This window comes from Macaca fascicularis, chromosome 11 (genome assembly GCF_037993035.2).
Source record: "Macaca fascicularis isolate 582-1 chromosome 11, T2T-MFA8v1.1".
Lineage (NCBI taxonomy): Eukaryota > Metazoa > Chordata > Mammalia > Primates > Cercopithecidae > Macaca > Macaca fascicularis.
In genome coordinates this window covers 102,299,887-102,316,114 of record NC_088385.1, presented here as the reverse complement: position 1 = coordinate 102,316,114, position 16,228 = coordinate 102,299,887, and the positions used below count along the sequence as shown (strand labels likewise).

General features: G+C 38.0%; 1 protein-coding gene across 42 annotated transcripts in view; it reads right to left on the bottom strand.

Annotated features, from left to right (window-relative positions):
* The window catches only part of VEZT (vezatin, adherens junctions transmembrane protein), a 77,841-nt gene that overhangs the window by 39,765 nt on the left and 21,848 nt on the right, over positions 1–16,228 (bottom strand). For 15 of the 42 annotated variants that reach the window (XM_015431404.4, XM_015431405.4, XM_015431396.4 and 12 more), the window contains 2 exons: positions 7,226–7,357; positions 1,676–1,765 (listed from right to left, as the gene is read on the bottom strand). In XM_015431404.4, coding sequence (XP_015286890.3) covers positions 1,676–1,765; positions 7,226–7,357 — 222 coding nt within the window. Of the gene's footprint in view, positions 1–621; positions 665–1,675; positions 1,766–2,300; positions 2,374–7,225; positions 7,358–15,155; positions 15,225–16,228 lie in introns of those variants that run through there. The other 27 variants (XM_074007529.1, XM_074007550.1, XM_074007555.1 and 24 more) reach the window with 8 other exon arrangements.

Here is a 16,228-nt window from a genome sequence, read left to right as displayed (position 1 = left end):
AAAAGCACTTAAAAAGTGCTATTACTACTACCATCAAGGATTTTTTTAATTCTTAAGAAAAATACTATAAAAATGAACAATAGTAAAATGTTCAGATATCACAGAGTAATTGCCAGTATTCTTATAAAAGAAATGAGGGCCTGCTTCAATATCTTCAAGAAAGATCAGCATTCCATTGAGATACTCTCTTTACTGAAGATAAATAAAATATATCTAAATGCACCTAATATTAAAAATCTTATTCTCTAAAAGTGGCATATAACCCTGATCAAGAGGACATGGGCTTAGTTTGATATATGGTTCACCACATTCTTACTGAAGTCCTCATTATATAGCTAACAACATTTTAAATATGTCACAATCAAGGGGAAAAAGTCAAGCAATCTCACGCCAAAAGCCAACCTGGCAATTTCTTATTCCATTACTAGTAAACTATTCCTTAGGTATGTATTCTTATAGTTCTCCATAATGTAGGCACAAAAGGGATGCATACAGAAGCTGGCACTTTATAGTGAAACATCACATGAAACATGTGGCCAGTGACACAGAATCAGGAATGAAAAGACCGGGCCTAGGCAGACTATGACTAAATCACAGAAAAATGTATATGGATCCATATACCTTACCACAGTCCTAGTATCACTGAAGAATGAGATGGCTCCACCTGGATAAAAATGACATTCTATGTAGACGATAAGACACTTCATTGACCTTCTCAACACACCTTCAACAAAGATGAAACCCTGAACAAAGAACTTGACAATTTGGATTGCTAAAAAAGTAATTTTAGTCAGTCAAAAAATAATAATACTTGAGCTAGAGAGGTCGTATGCTATAGCAAAAAGAGCATGGCTTTGGATCCAAGAGACCTGGATTCAAATTCTGGCTCTATCACTTTCTAGCTGAACATTTTTAGACAATTCACTCAGTAAGTTATTAAAACAAAACTGAATTGTCTGAACCTTGGTTTTCTCATTAGTGAAGTAGACTAAATCTTATAGTGTTGTTTAGATTACCAAATCAAAATGTGAAAGCACTTTGTAAACAATCTCTTTACAAATGTTAATGTACAAGAATGATAATTCTTAAGGTCACAGGCCAGCAGAGATCCTGAAACCTGCTTACTTGTAACTACATTACTCCTTTACTCCTTCTGGGAGCCATGAGAACCACATAACTTGAATTTTTAGGCTATACTCCCTGGATTTTGTATTGTTAGGATGTCAGAAGGTTGAATTATTTCCCCTCTGGAGTTCTGTTACAGCAGAGAGTAGAAAAAAACAAAACCTCACAAAAATCACAAAGACCTTTCAGGTTGACTGTTTAGAGTATTTGGGAAATTCTGTGATTTAACAGATTAAATTGATCCCACTAATGACATATTCCTTCACCTATAGAGAAGAATACCTGTCAATGGAGGAAGAGGGCAATAGTAAATTCATGATCTAACAAAGTTTCAATAACTATCAGAATATTCCATTCTGAGTGGCTAATAACCTCTTTAAAAGCTATAAATAATACAAGTAAGCCCAAATTAAAAGATCCTGAGTTACTGCAGAATCTCTAGTAAAAATCAATCACTGCCCAAATTGATAGCAAAACAAATTCTGATTCACCAATTCTTTCACTAATAACCTAGAACCCTGAAAAGTGACAAAAAGAAGTGACCACTTACCAACTTGTGAAGTAAGTCATCTTTCTTATTGCACTGAGAAAAAAAAATCCAACTTTTGATGGTTTCAGCCACTTTTAACAGGATACCTTGCTGAAGGAGACGAATGACATGGTATAAGATTATTAAAGCATACCCAAACAGCAGAAAAACTTCCAGTTACTTACCTCCAATCAATGAGAATTTTTATCAGAAAAGGGAGAAAAAAATTGTCCAGGTTATATACTTTGTCAATATGTCTCAGCCTCCTTATTAGTTCTTAAATTTTGTTGCATATCAGGATCACCTGGAGATTTTAGTTAGAAACATATTCTCAGGCCCCCAAACTAAAGATTGTGATTCGATACATTTGGATTGAGGCCTGAAAATCCGATTTTTACAGAACAGGTAGAAGTCATTCTGAAGCAGCCCATTTATCCTGGGAAGACTATGTACTATATCAACATGATGATAGTATTTATTTCAGAAAGAAAAATCTTTTTCTTTTTGAGAACCTGGTTACAAGTTCTCAAATATTAAGACCATTTCATTCCACAATACTAAGTCAAAAAGATACTTTGACCATTTTAGAAAAACTATCATATATTGATAAAGTTTTACTACTGAATCAACCAAAAATTCAATTTACCTTAATAGCCCATTCCTTGAGCATGCCAGTAAGTGCAGTTTATATTCATTGAGTGATTACTATATCCCAGGTACTGCAAAGGGTCATGGGAAAAAAGATAAATACATGTAACTGTTGTTTTCAAGAACTTAGTATAGAAGAAGAGACAATATACAGAATTACAATCAATGTAAAGTCTGAAAAAGTATTGGAAGAGAAGAGGTCAGAGAGGAGCTAACACTGGAGCTCAGTCCTAATGGATGAGTAGGAATTCAACAAAGAAAGGAAGAACAGGCTGGGCGCGGTGGCTCATGCCTGTAATCCCAGCACTTTGGGAGGCCGAGGCGGGCAGATCACCTGAGGTCGGGGGTTCAAGACCAGCCTGACCAACATGGAGAAACCCCGTCTCTATGAAAAATACAAAATTAGCCAGGCATGGTGATGCATGCCTGTAATCCCAGCTACTCAGGAGGCTGAGGCAGGAGAATTATTTGAACCCAGGAGGCGGAGGTTGTGGTGAGCCAAGATCGCGCCATTGCACTCCAGCCTGGGCTACAAGAGCGAAACTGCGTCTCAAAAAAAAAAAAAGAGAGGCCAGGCGCGGTGGCTCAAGCCTGTAATCCCAGCACTTTGGGAGGCCGAGACGGGCGGATCACGAGGTCAGGAGATCGAGACCATCCTGGCTAACACAGTGAAACCCCATCTCTACTAAAAAATACAAAAAAAAAAAACTAGCCGGGCGAGGTGGCGGGCGCCTGTAGTCCCAGCTACTCGGGAGGCTGAGGCAGGAGAATGGCGTAGACCCGGGAGGCGGAGCTTGCAGTGAGCTGAGATCCGGCCACTGCACTCCAGCCTGGGCGACAGAGCGAGACTCCGTCTCCAAAAAAAAAAAAAAAAAAAAAAAAAAAAAAAAAAAAAAAAGAAAGAGAGAAGAATACTTCAGTCAAGGGAAGAAGATGAAGGAAAGAGCCATGAAAACACATGCCACAGGGATGGTGGCGCACGCCAGGACAGTTATGACCCAAGGGAAGAAGGAATTAGTAAGGAAGTTAAAAAGGTACACTGAGATAGGTTTTAAAGGATCTTAGTCTTATACACTATAATAGTATGAACATTATCCTGTAGGTCGTGAGGAGCTACAAAAGATTTTTATGCAAGGAAGTGAAACAATAAAGAAAAATAATTGGCAATAGTGCAGAGGCTAAACTGGCAGGGAATGATTGTAGACAAGAAGCATGAGTAAGAGGATATTCAAGGCTGGGGGTGGTGGCTCCTGCCTGTAATCCCAGCACTTTGGGAGGTCGAGGTGGGTGGATCATGAGGTCAGGAGTTCGAGACCAACCTGGCCAACATAGTGAAACCCTGTCTCTACTGAAAATACAAAAAATTAGCTGGGCGTGGTGGCGGGCACTTGTAATCCCAGCTACTCAGGAGGCTGAGGCAGGAGAATCGCTTGAACCCAGGAGGCAGAGGTTGCAGTTAGCTGAGATCGCACCACTGCACTCCAGCCTGGGCTACAGTGCGAGACTCCATCTCAAAAAATTAAAAAAAAAAAATTAATAACCCAGCTAAATAACAATAAAGGCCTTTAAATTAGGTAATGAGTACAAAAATGATCATGAATAAGAGTTAAAAAGACATAGAAGCTGACCTGATGTATCACTTGATGACCAAGGCTATGTCAGCACGATTGGAAATGGTATGGTAACTGAGAGTGTGGTGATTTGGGACTATTTAAAAGAACATTTTTTGTTTGTTTGTTTTGGGGGTATCTGAGAGGGTGGTGATTTTGGACTATTAAAAAGAATATTTTTTAGCTTGTTTGTTTTGGGGGTGTCTGAGGAAGTCCTATTTTAGACAAGTTGAATCTGAGCTTTGTGGGGCACATGCAGATGAAAATGTCTAAGAAGCAACTGGAACTCAGCAAAGACTGAAGAACGGACATAAGTGGCAAGAAAGTAGATGAGATCCCCAGAGAAGACACCAAGCCAACAAGAAGCCTGCTGCTAAAACTCTATGGAATGAATTTAAGAATAATCATAGGAAAAGAAACCAGAAAAAGAGACAGAATGAATATTCATAGTAAGAATATCAGGGCAGACTACTTAACAACTACTAATAAGCATATGCAAAAGTAAAGTTAAAAAAGAGGCTAAGGATGGTTTCATTAAGAACTCATAGAAAAATAGCTTTTCAGAGGAAATAATTGATACTTCATTCCTTGAAAAGAATTTTGGGAGCAATTCTAAACATACATTCCCTGACAATGAGCTAAACAATACAACAAGTTTTCTAAAATTTAGCTCTCCCCAAATTAGGAAAAAAATTGGTTGGGCACGGTTGCTCACTCCTGTAATCTCAGCAGTTTGGGAGGCTGAGGTAGGCAGATCACTTGAGGTTGGGAGTTCAAGACCAGCCTGGTCAACGTGGTAAGACCCTGTCTCTACTAAAAATACAAAACTTGGCTGGGCGTGGTGGCCTGTGCCTAATACCAGCTACTTGGGAAGCTGAGGCAGAATTACTTGAACCTGGGAGATGGATGTTGCAGTGAGCCAAGATCGTATCACTGCACTCCAGCCTAGGCGAGAGTGAGACTCCGTCTCAAAAACAAAAACAAAACAAAACAAAACACACAAAAAAAGGAAAAAAACTTCATTTTAGAAAAACATAGATCCTACAGTTAAAAACTTGTCTTAGAAATGTGCAATATGGCTGGGTGTGGTGGCTCACACCTGTAAGGCCCAGGTAGGAGGATTGCTTGAAGTCAGGAGTTTGAGACCAACCTGGGCAACACAGTGAGTGGCAATTTTTAAATCTCTACAAAAAATAAAGAACAAAATTAGCTGGGCATGGTGGCACATGTCTGTGGTCCCAGGTACGTGGGAGGCAGAGGTGGGAGGATCACTTGAGCCCAGAAAGTGAAGGCTGCAGTGAATTGTAATCATACCACTACACTCCAGCCTGGGTGATAGGGGAAGACCCCATCTCAAATAAATAAATAAATAAATAAATACATACATACATAAATAAAATGAAGACAAAACAAACTTTCTAGACATACGATAATTTTTTTGAGACAGGGTCTTGCTATGTTGCCCCGGCGGGTCTCCAACACCTGGGCTCAAGTGGTCCTTCCGCCTTGGCCTCCCAAAGTGCTGGGATTATAGACATGAGCCTTTGTGCCCAGCCTGGTAATTTTTTAAAACAACCTCTGGCTATGCTTTTTATTGTTCCTCAATTTCTGAGGGGATTCAATTTTAAACTCTCACTTGACTTATTTATAAACTAGCAACAACATTTCTAAATATAAAAATACTTGTCATAAATGACAATAATACCCATAAAACCCAAGTTTGTATCAAAACAAAACAAAACAAAAAATAAGAGGTAAATGACCATCTGCTGCTCTAAGACTATCCCCTGGCCATTCTTTGTTTTGTGTTGCCAAGTAACCTCAAATCCAAGCTTACTAAATAGCCTATTATATACAAACCCCTTCCCAGGAACATTTATACTTAAAAAGGGCACAGGGAAGAAATGGTATCAATGGAGGACTAGGAAAACTGGTTCTGATCCATGCAAACTCTAATTCTAACTCTCACCTTCTGGGTGTTAGTCAAAAAATTCTCTAGTGTTTACTTGGCTGTTACAAATGGGCCAGCTTGGTTACCTTACATTTTAGGTGTCTTTGTAAGAAGATTGGGGAAAGGATCCTTATGCCAATCCATACTTTCCCTGTAAATGACTAATTGAAAGCTTTAAATGCTCTTCTCAATAGTGATAAAACCCTGATTAAACTAGAATGCTCAAGGAATGAGGAAATTTGGTTGTATTTTTTCTATTAAATTACAATTCCTTTGGTTAAAACTAAAATGTAGTAGACAGGTACACAGAGGTTAAGAACATAAACTCTGGGAGTAAACTACAGGTTCTAATCCCAACTCCACCTCTTACAAGCTAAGTAACCTATGATAATTTATAATCCTCCTATGCTTCAACTGTCTCACCTAAAAACAGAGTAAATATTTTTATTTTTTTATTTTTTGAGATGGAGTTTTGCTCTTGCTGCCCAGGCTGGAGTGCAATGGCATGATCTCGGTTCACTGCCACCTCCGCCTCCCAGGTTCAAGCGATTCTCCTGCCTCAGCCTCCTGAGTAGCTGGGATTACAGGCGCCCGCCACCACGCCCAGATAATTTTTCTATTTTTAGTAGAGACAGGATTTCACCATGTTGGCCAGGCTGGTCTCAAACTCCTGACCTCAGGTGATCCACTCGCCTTGGTCTCCCAAAGTGCTGGGATTACAGGCATGAGCCACCGCGCCTGGACCATAAATTTCTTATCTTAGTAAACATGGCTAGCAGGACATAAATGAATCTAGAAAATGCATTTTGTACAACATAATTAATGGAGATTTTTCTAGTATCTCAGCTTCACAATGCTGGACATCGACTATGAGATATTTACTGTATAAATGTATTTAATTCTATAGATTAAAAAAGGTACCAGAAGTTATACTCACTCCATTATATACCCCTGAAACTGTGTTTAAGAAATATCAATTTGCTTTCTTGTAATTCATACTTTGAAAAAAAAAAAAAAGATTTAAAGAGAAAAAATCCAGTTAGTAGAGGATTCCTATTAGTTGTGCTCTCATTAAAGTTTTAGTATATTTTTTCTGGTTCTGTTTGGAGAGCATCAATATTTAAATAAGTAATGTATTTTAATTCTCTACCAAATTATTTCCTCACTGGATATAAATTACCTACAAAATATTCCAAAGCAGTAAGGATTCATGTTTATCTAAAAAGAAAGTTTTGTACTATTGATGAAATAAATAGTCTTACCAGTGTGAGGGAGGATATGGAAGTGCTTAAGAAGTATCTAAATAGCCAGTAAGGTAAAGTGCAAAAAATTCAGCCAGAAAGAATGAGCATGCTTTCTTACTTTTGGTAGGGCTCTTGTAGGAGGCTTTTGTTGTCCCTCTGTTGTGCATTTTTCTGTTTTTGGTGACAAAGAAGAACATATTTCAAAGTCTGTGTGTCCCAGATCCTGTAAGTATTGGTAAAGTGGAGAATTCTGAAAAATACATAAAATAAAGCATATTTCAAGATCATTACTATTTCAGAAGTTTCGGAGGCCAAACTTAATACCAGACCTTCACTATTGTAACCAGTATGTCCAAATTCTTTAAGGTTTCTTCTATAAGAACTGAATTATCTGTTATAATACAATGCCATTTAACACAAACAAATCAACAAACAATTCAACAGAGGAACTCAAAAAAGGAAAAACTCTAAATAAAACACACAGATTTCTTTTTGAGTGAGTACCAGCAAGAAAAAATGAATTTAGAAATGTAAATAGATTGTTAAGCAATTTCATTGCCCCAATTGTTAACAGTCTTAGAGTAAACTGCTTCAGAATAGCCAATGTTAGTTACAGATAACTCAAACGACAATGTTATTACTCAAAGCCAAGAATACTTAAACAATGATTACATTGTATGAATTATAATTTGTTTTATCATCCCATTATATTTCTTAATTCATTCAAGCACAAATACTTATTATCTACCATATGCTCAGCACTGTGAACAAACTTAAAACTTCAAGAATGTTACCTTAGATAAGCTATATCTCACATACGAGCATATGACAAATAGGACACAGTATGGCTAACAAAAGCATTAGAACATAGAGGTTAAGAATACAATCTGCTGGGCGCACTGGCTCACGCCTGTAATCCCAGCACTTTGGGAGGACAAGGTGGGTGGATCATCTGAGGTGAGGAGTTTCAGACCAGCCTGGCCAACATGGTGAAACCCTGACTCTACCAAAAATATAAAAATTAGCCAAGCATGTGCCTGTAATCCCAGCTACTCAGGAGGCTAAGGCAGGAGAATCGCTTGAACCCAGGAGGCAGAGGTTGCAGTGAGCTGAGATCACACCACTGCACTCCAGCCTGGGTGACAACAGCAAAACTCCATCCCAAAACAAACAAAAACCAATCTACAGATTCAAATCCCAACTCTGCCTCTTACTAGCTAAGTAACCGGGAAATGTATAATCCTTTTATGCATCAGCTGTCTCATCTAAAAATAGCAGTAACAGCACTTAGTTCATAGAGTTCTTATGAAAATTAAATTAATATAAGGCAGCTGGAACAGTCCTTGCCACATAGTAAGCACTCCATTTATACTTTTAACTATATATAAGCTATGTGGAAAGAGCACAGATTTTTGGAACAGACCCAAAAAAAAAAATCACCCCAACTCTATTGAACAGAAATATCAATGTCACTACTGGATGAAAATCTACTGGACAACTATTTCTGAACAGCAAGCTTTAATTTTAACTTTCAACCTTCTCTAAAGCATACAGTTGGTGACATGTTTAAAAATAAATCTTGGCTGGGCGCAGTGGCTCACACCTGTAATCCCAACACTTTGGGAAGCTGAGGCAGGCAGATTATCTGAGGTCAGGAGTTCAAGATCAGCCTGGCCAACATGGTGAAACTCTGTCTCTATTTAAAATACAAAAATTACCCGGTCTTGATGGCGGGTGCCTGTAATCTCAGCTACTCAGGAGGCTGAGGTGGGAGAATGGCTTGAACCTGGGAGGCGGAGGTTGAAGTAAGCCGAGATTACGCCATTACACTCCAGCCTGGGTGACAGAGCAAAACTCTGTCTCACAAAAATAAATAAATAAATAAATAAATAAATAAATCTTGATTCCATTCAATGAAATATTTAAACCTCCAAAAAGACTGTAATTAGGTTTCAGAGATAAAACAACAGAAAAAAAAAAAATTCTTAACTAAGTATTTTACTTTCATCTTCTAGGTTAAGGTTCACAACAATAAAAGGTATTATTATCACCATCATTATTATTTTTATTCCAATTCCACAGATGAGGAAACAGGTTCACTCAGTTAGAAAAAGCAGGATAATACTATATTACTTAAAATAAGAAATAGTCCTTTCCATGTCTATTAAGGAAGACACCAAAAAGTTACTTACAGTTCAGTACAAATACAACCGAGCAAATTAACAATGTCAGGAAAGTATTTGGATACTATGAAAACAGGAGAGATAGCTAAGATAGACCAAGACATTTAGGGAATATATTCTTGCATTCAGAAGACTGAGGAAGAGTGGGAATCTGCTGGACTGGTAGCAATTTGTGGAATAACAATTTGAGAGAACAGGAATTGAGTCAAATGCCTTTCTTTTAAGCTATGTTTAATCTCTTTTTTTAAGAAAATATTTTTTAAAAAGTAATATAAGGAAAATATGTTTCTTATCCCTCTACCAGATTTAAAATTTCTGGCAGCACAAATGGTTAATCTTGATATCACCCATAATGTATATTCAAATATTACCTTGAATTACTGAATCTGCATTTTCAAAGTGAACTGTGAACCCCACCCTGCTCTTGCCCCAGTGGGGGCAAGAGAACAAGAATGCCAGTTCATTTGTTTGGGCTGACCTTACATACTTTAAAAAAAAACATTGTTTTTAAGGCAGTAGAACCCTTTCTTCAAATGAACTCCCATGGGGAAGAACAATAAATAAGATGGATCAAAGGGAAGTTACTCTAACTCTGGGTCAGCAGCCTTTTTCGGTAAAAGGCCAGATAGTAAATATTTCAACTCTGCAAGCCATATGGTCTCTGTCACAACTAATCAAGTCTGCTGCTGTAGTGAGAAAACAGACACAGCCAATACATAAACTAATGAGTATGGCTATGTCCCAATAAAACTTTATTTATAGACACTGAAATTTGAACTTCATATAATTTTCACATGTCACAAAAAATATTCTTTTGATATTTTCCCTAGCTGTTTAAAAACATTTTAAAAACCTGCCATACAAAAATGGGGGTACAGGTCACAGTGGCAAATCCGGCCCAAAAACCTTAATTTGCTGACTCCTGTTCTTTTTGTTTTCTTTTTTTCTTTTTCTCTTTCTTTCTCTCTCTCTTTCTCTCTCTCTTTTTTTTTTTTTAGATAGGGTCTCACTGTATTGTCCAGGCTGGCCTAGAACTCCTGGGCTCAGGCTGTCCTCTGGCTTCAGCCTCTTGAGTAGCTGGGACTACAGGTGCAAGCCATCATGTCCTCCTCTTCTAATAAAAGACTCAGTCAAAACCAGGAGACATATTCTTGACTGCTAAGTGTTCTCGGCAAGAGACTTAGAGAGTTGAGATGAGTACAAACTTTTTATTGAGATTATAATGCCCTTTTTTACTACACACATAGCTAACACTCTCATCACTGACCCTAATGTCCTTTCCTTTTTCACTTTATGTCACAGATCACAAAATAACAAAATATAGTATAGATTTTTTTTTAAATGATAATCAGAAGAGAAACAAGAATATTTTGTTCTTCAAATATGTTCTGTATATAAGCTGAGGGCACATATACATACTCAGTTCAGATCACCATAATCTGGAACACTTGCTATTTCACATTTCACAACAACAGCACATTAATCACTCACCTTGTATATCACAGATCATATCCAACAGTATCATGTGATACAGCAAATTCTACCAGTAGCTTATTCTGCCTTTTCTCCAAATAAAACTTCCCATTAACTTTTTGACTGGTTTCACAGGCTTCTTGTTAAAGGTGTGGCACATCCATTTGTGCTATATAACTATGAGTGATTCCTCAGTAGTTTTGGTTTCTTCCCCATCTTTAGTAACAGATCAGTTTTATCTCAGAAAGCACTGTTTTACAGTTCTGGAGAAATCTGGCTTACCAAGGTGATCACCATACTTTGTTTTATGACTGTATGTAACAAAGTATTTGACAAAGTTTCATAGAAGACAACCTTTGGAGACTGAGGTGAATGTACTGCAGGTTCAATAAATGTAATTTCTAGTTATCTACTAGTTATATTTCATATTTGCATTTTTCTATTTTTCTATTTTCTACTAGTTATATTTCATATTTGCATTTTCTATTTTTGGCTGTTAGTGCAAATCACATCACTTCCTAACACATGTAAACCCAGATACTGTATGAACACTATGAACACTCAAGTTCTATTCATTATGTTTACATTAATTCTTTAAAAATGTTTAGGAATAAAATTGCTATCAGTTTTTCTCTGAAACTGTCAAATAACTTGTGTATTATTTAATAGATCTCAGAAAACCATATCCTGACCAGTAGTTCTCAAATTTTTGGTCTCAGCTCTCCTTATAATCTAAAAAATTATTGAGAGCCCCAAAGAGCTTTTGTTTACATGGACATCTAATGATATCATATTAGAACTCAAAACTAAAATTTAAAAAAAAATTACCATTTTACTTGAAAATAGCAATAAACCTGTTACAATGTTAAACATATGTTTAATGAAAAAATTCTCCAAAATGAAAAAAATTCCTAGAGAAGAACAGATTGTTTTACACTTTTTGCAAATCTCTTTATTGTTTGGCTTAATAGAAAATTGCTGGATACTTATATCTGCTTCCGCATTCAATGTGTTGCAATTTATTGTTTTGGGTGAAGTATACAGAAAAATCAAGGCTTACACAAATAATATAGTTGGAAAGCCAGAAGTATTTTAAGTCTTTTCTGATCATTGTAGCATCAAAGAGGAATAGCCATACCAAAACAACAAGTAATAGTTTCAAATAGCTAAATGTTAATATAGAATATGCAACCATCTGATGAGCTTTTTGTACTCTGTACATGCACATGAGAATGGGAGTGAAAAAGGCAAATAATGTCTTATTATTAAAACCTGATCATCCAACATAAGATAATTTATTTTGACTTTTTTTTTCTTTTACAGCAAGGGGGGGCTCCCTATTGCAACTGTTCTGACCACTACATTTAGAGGTTTTGGGATATTAGGCTTATACACTAATAAATACAGGGAAATGTTTATTTTTCATAAAGTATTATATGGCAGCTTTAGAAAGGGGTGTTTTTGTGTGGAGGGTAAAGCAGAGTAGGTAGTTGTCTCTATTATGACTTTTCCTTGGTTCAAGCAAAATAAAACCACAAATGTTTTATTTAAGTTGTTTTTTTTGAAGAGAAATCATTAACACTGGACTCAAACTATAATTTCGAAGTATTGGAGAATGTTATTGATGCCAAAAGAAATACGAGAAACCTCAGACACAGCATGTGGGAGCTCCTCAGGAAATCTTTGTGGTTCACTATTCCTGTAAGTTTTAGCTGACAGAAAACACGTATCATAACACCAGAAAGAATTTTGCTAAATGAAAAACATCCAAGAAACTTTGATTGTGCTAAGATTGTTCTGGTGGCTGAAACATTTTTGCAATAAAAATAAACAAAAATAGACAGGAAAACCCCAAATTTTTGCTGAAGAAAGCTCTTCAAGAAAATATTTCATCCAAGTCCTACACTACTGGCATTTCTTGCCAGTCCTACTCCCTGCAGGCCCCACATAAAGATATCAGATCCAGGTGGGTGCAGTGGCTCACGCCTGTAATCCCAGCACTTTGGGAGGCCAAGGCAGGTGGATCACTTGAGGTCAGGAGTTTGAGACCAGTCTCGCCAACATGGTGAAATCCCGTCTCTACTAAAAATGCAAAAATTAGCCAGGCATGGTGGCACACATCTGTAATCCCAGCTACTCGGGAGACTGAAGCAGGAGAATCTCTTGAACATGGGAGGTGGAGGTCACAGTGAGCTGAGATCCCGCCACTGTACTCCAGCCTCGGCAACAGAGCGAGACTCCAGCTCCAAAAAAAAAAAAAGAAAAGAAAAGACATCAGATCTCCCAGATGTATACAGTTTGACCATTCACTTATGGCAATGCTTGTTTTCTACATGATTCATTATGTATTCTGTACAAGTGCCAGTGTCATCACTATATCATTGCTGGTTAGCTTTTATTTGAGACAGGGTCTTTCTCTGTCACCCAGGCTGGAGTGCAGTGGCATGATCACAGCTTACTATAGCCTCAACCTCTGGAGGTCAAGCAATCCTCCCACCTCACCCTCTGAGTGGCTGGGACTACAGGTGCAAGCCACCATACTCAGATAATTTTTAAATTTATTGTAGAGATGGAGTCTTGCTATGTTTCTCTGGCTGGTCTCTAACTCCTGGCCTCAAGGGATCCTCCCGCCTCAGCCTCTTGAGTCATTGGGATTACAGACATGAGCAGTTGTATCTGGCTACAATGCTTTTATTATTAGCTTCACTCTTTTAAACTGCTTTAAACTCTTATAGATAGAACAAGTTGTAAGCTTTCAGGTCTTGGGTCAGAGAAGAATGGGCCAAAGATGGCAGAATTAGGCAACTGATGCAATAATAAATACTTACTGAACATCTTCCATGTCAGGCAACATGTAGGCACAGGGGATAAAACAAAACAGGAAAAGTTTTTCCTAAAAAGTTTTATCTTGTGATACCTCTGATAAAACCATGGTTCATTAAGCTTTCAACATTACCAAGGAAGTACTGAGTGCTCTGGTACTTTCTAGGAATGCTCTGTTTCCAGAAAAATCCTCTCCCTGTTTCAGCTTCCTTAAGCACAAAGTAAGAATGCTATGGGACTCCTAAACTTGTTCAGGTAGTAAAATAAAACTCACGACACTCTGAGAAACAAGATAAAAAAGTGGTACTTTTACTTTTTATTTTTTATTTTTTGAGACAGAGTCTCCCCGTGTCACCCAGGCTGGAGTACAGTGGCATGATCTTGGCTGACTGCAACCTCCACCTCCCGGGTTCAAGTGATTCTCCTGCTTCAGCCTCCCAAGTAGCTGGGATTACAGGCATGCGCTACTACGCCTAGATAATTTTTTGTATTTTTAGTAGATATGGGGTTTCATCATGTTGGCTAGGCTGGTCTTTAACTCCGACCTCAAATGATCCGCCCACCTCAGACTCCCAAATTGCTGGGATTACAGGCACGAGCCACCATGCCTGGCCAAAAGTGGTATTTTAAAATACAGAATTTTGTGCTAAACCAAATGCCATCTTATGCTACAATATAAGCTAAATACAGAGTATGGAAATCCTGCAGATCAAATTATTTAGTTCCCATGACTCAAGGACATATCTAAATAAATAATGAAATGCATTTGTCTTTTAAAAAAACACACACACACACACCAAAAACAAATTATCAAATTTCTTCAACAAATAAATGACTTTTAAAACAGTGAGAGGTGGGAGACTGAGGTGGGAGGGAGGATGGTGTAAGCCTGGGAGGCAAGGGTGCAGTGAATAGAGATCGCACCATTGCACACCAGCCTGGATGACAGGGCCAGATCTTGTCTCAAAAAAAAAAAAAAAAAAAAAGAGGCAAGAGGGTGGGGTAAGACTAAAGGGACCTATCACCCAGTGCAGCATATGGACATTGTTTTCGATCCTGCTTGGAACAACTGTAAGAAGGCATTTTCGAGAATTTAAGGAAGCTCAAACACAGACTAGGTATTAGATTATTAGGAAATTATTATTAATTTTGTTAGATGAGATAATTTTATTGGGGTTATCATTATTTATTTATTTAGAAACAGGGTCTCGTTCTGCCACCCATGCAGTGGTGTGCATGGCTCACTGCAGCCTCAAACTCCTGGGCTCAAGGGATCCTCCCACCTCAGCCTCCTGCGTAGCTGGTACTACAGGTATGTGCCACTATGTCCGGCTAATTGTTCTTTATTTTAGGGACAGGGTCTCACTATATTGCCCAGGCTGGTCTCCAACCCCTAGGCTCATGTGATCCTCCCACCTCGGCCTCCCAAAGCACTGGGATTATAGGTGTAAGCCACTGTGCCTGGCCAGTGTTATCTTGGAAAAGGAAAAAAAAAAGAGTTCTTAGTCTGTTTTGTGTTGTTATAACAGAATACTTGACACTGCATATTTTATAAAGAAAGAAGCTTACTTAGCTCATAGTTCTGCAGGCTGGGAAGTTCAAGAGCATGCCACTGGCTTCTGGTAAGGGCTCTGCTGCCTAGATATAATATGGTAGAAGGTCAAAAGGGGAGTGGCTATGTGCAAAGGCGCCAAGCACTAAGAATGTCCTTACTTTATAACCTGCTCTTTCAAGAACTAATCAATTCCCAAGAGAACTAATTCAGTTTTGAGAGAGCAAAAACTCACTCACTATTGTGAGAATGGCACCAAGCCATCCATGAAAGTGGAGCCTCGTGACCTAAATGCTTCCCATTAGGTCCTACCTCTTAAAGGTTCTACCTCCCAACATCATTGCATGGCAATTAAATTTCAAATGAGTTTTGGCAGGGACAAACCACACCTAAATCACAGCAAGTATTTGTCTGTTAGAGATACATACTGATACATTTACAGGTGAAATTAGGTAATGTCTGATATTTGCTTTATTTTTATTTATTTATTTATTTATTTATAACAGGACAAATGGGAGTCATATGGTATTTGCTTTAAAATACACCAAGAAAAAAGGTGGGAGAGGGGGAGAGGAATAGATGAGACAGTTTGGTAAAATGTTAACAGCTGCTGAAGCTGAGTGATGGGTAAATGGAGCTTTTTTCTTTTTTTTTTGAGATGGTGTCACACTCTGTCACCCAGGTTGGAGTGCAGTAGTGCTATCTCTGCTCATGGCAACCTCCAAGCAATCCTCCTATCTCTGTCTTCCAAGTAGCTGGGACCACGGGTGTGCACCACCACCCCCAGTTCACTTTTTGTATTTTTGGTAGGGACGGGGTTTCACCAGGTTGCCCAGGCTGGTCTGGAACTCCTGAGCTCAAGTGCTGGAATTACAGGCATAAGCCACCAGGCCTGGCCATGGAGTTTTCGTTGTAGTATTCTCCCCCTTAAAATACAATTTTAAGGTCTATAATAAAAGTCTTTTAAAAATCAGATGCTAGGTTTTCCTAAAGTCTGGTATAAAAGGCTTAAGAAAATACTATGGAACAAAAATGTAAACTCGAAAATATTCAACTTATTATTATTATAATCTGGGGAAAAAATCATTTT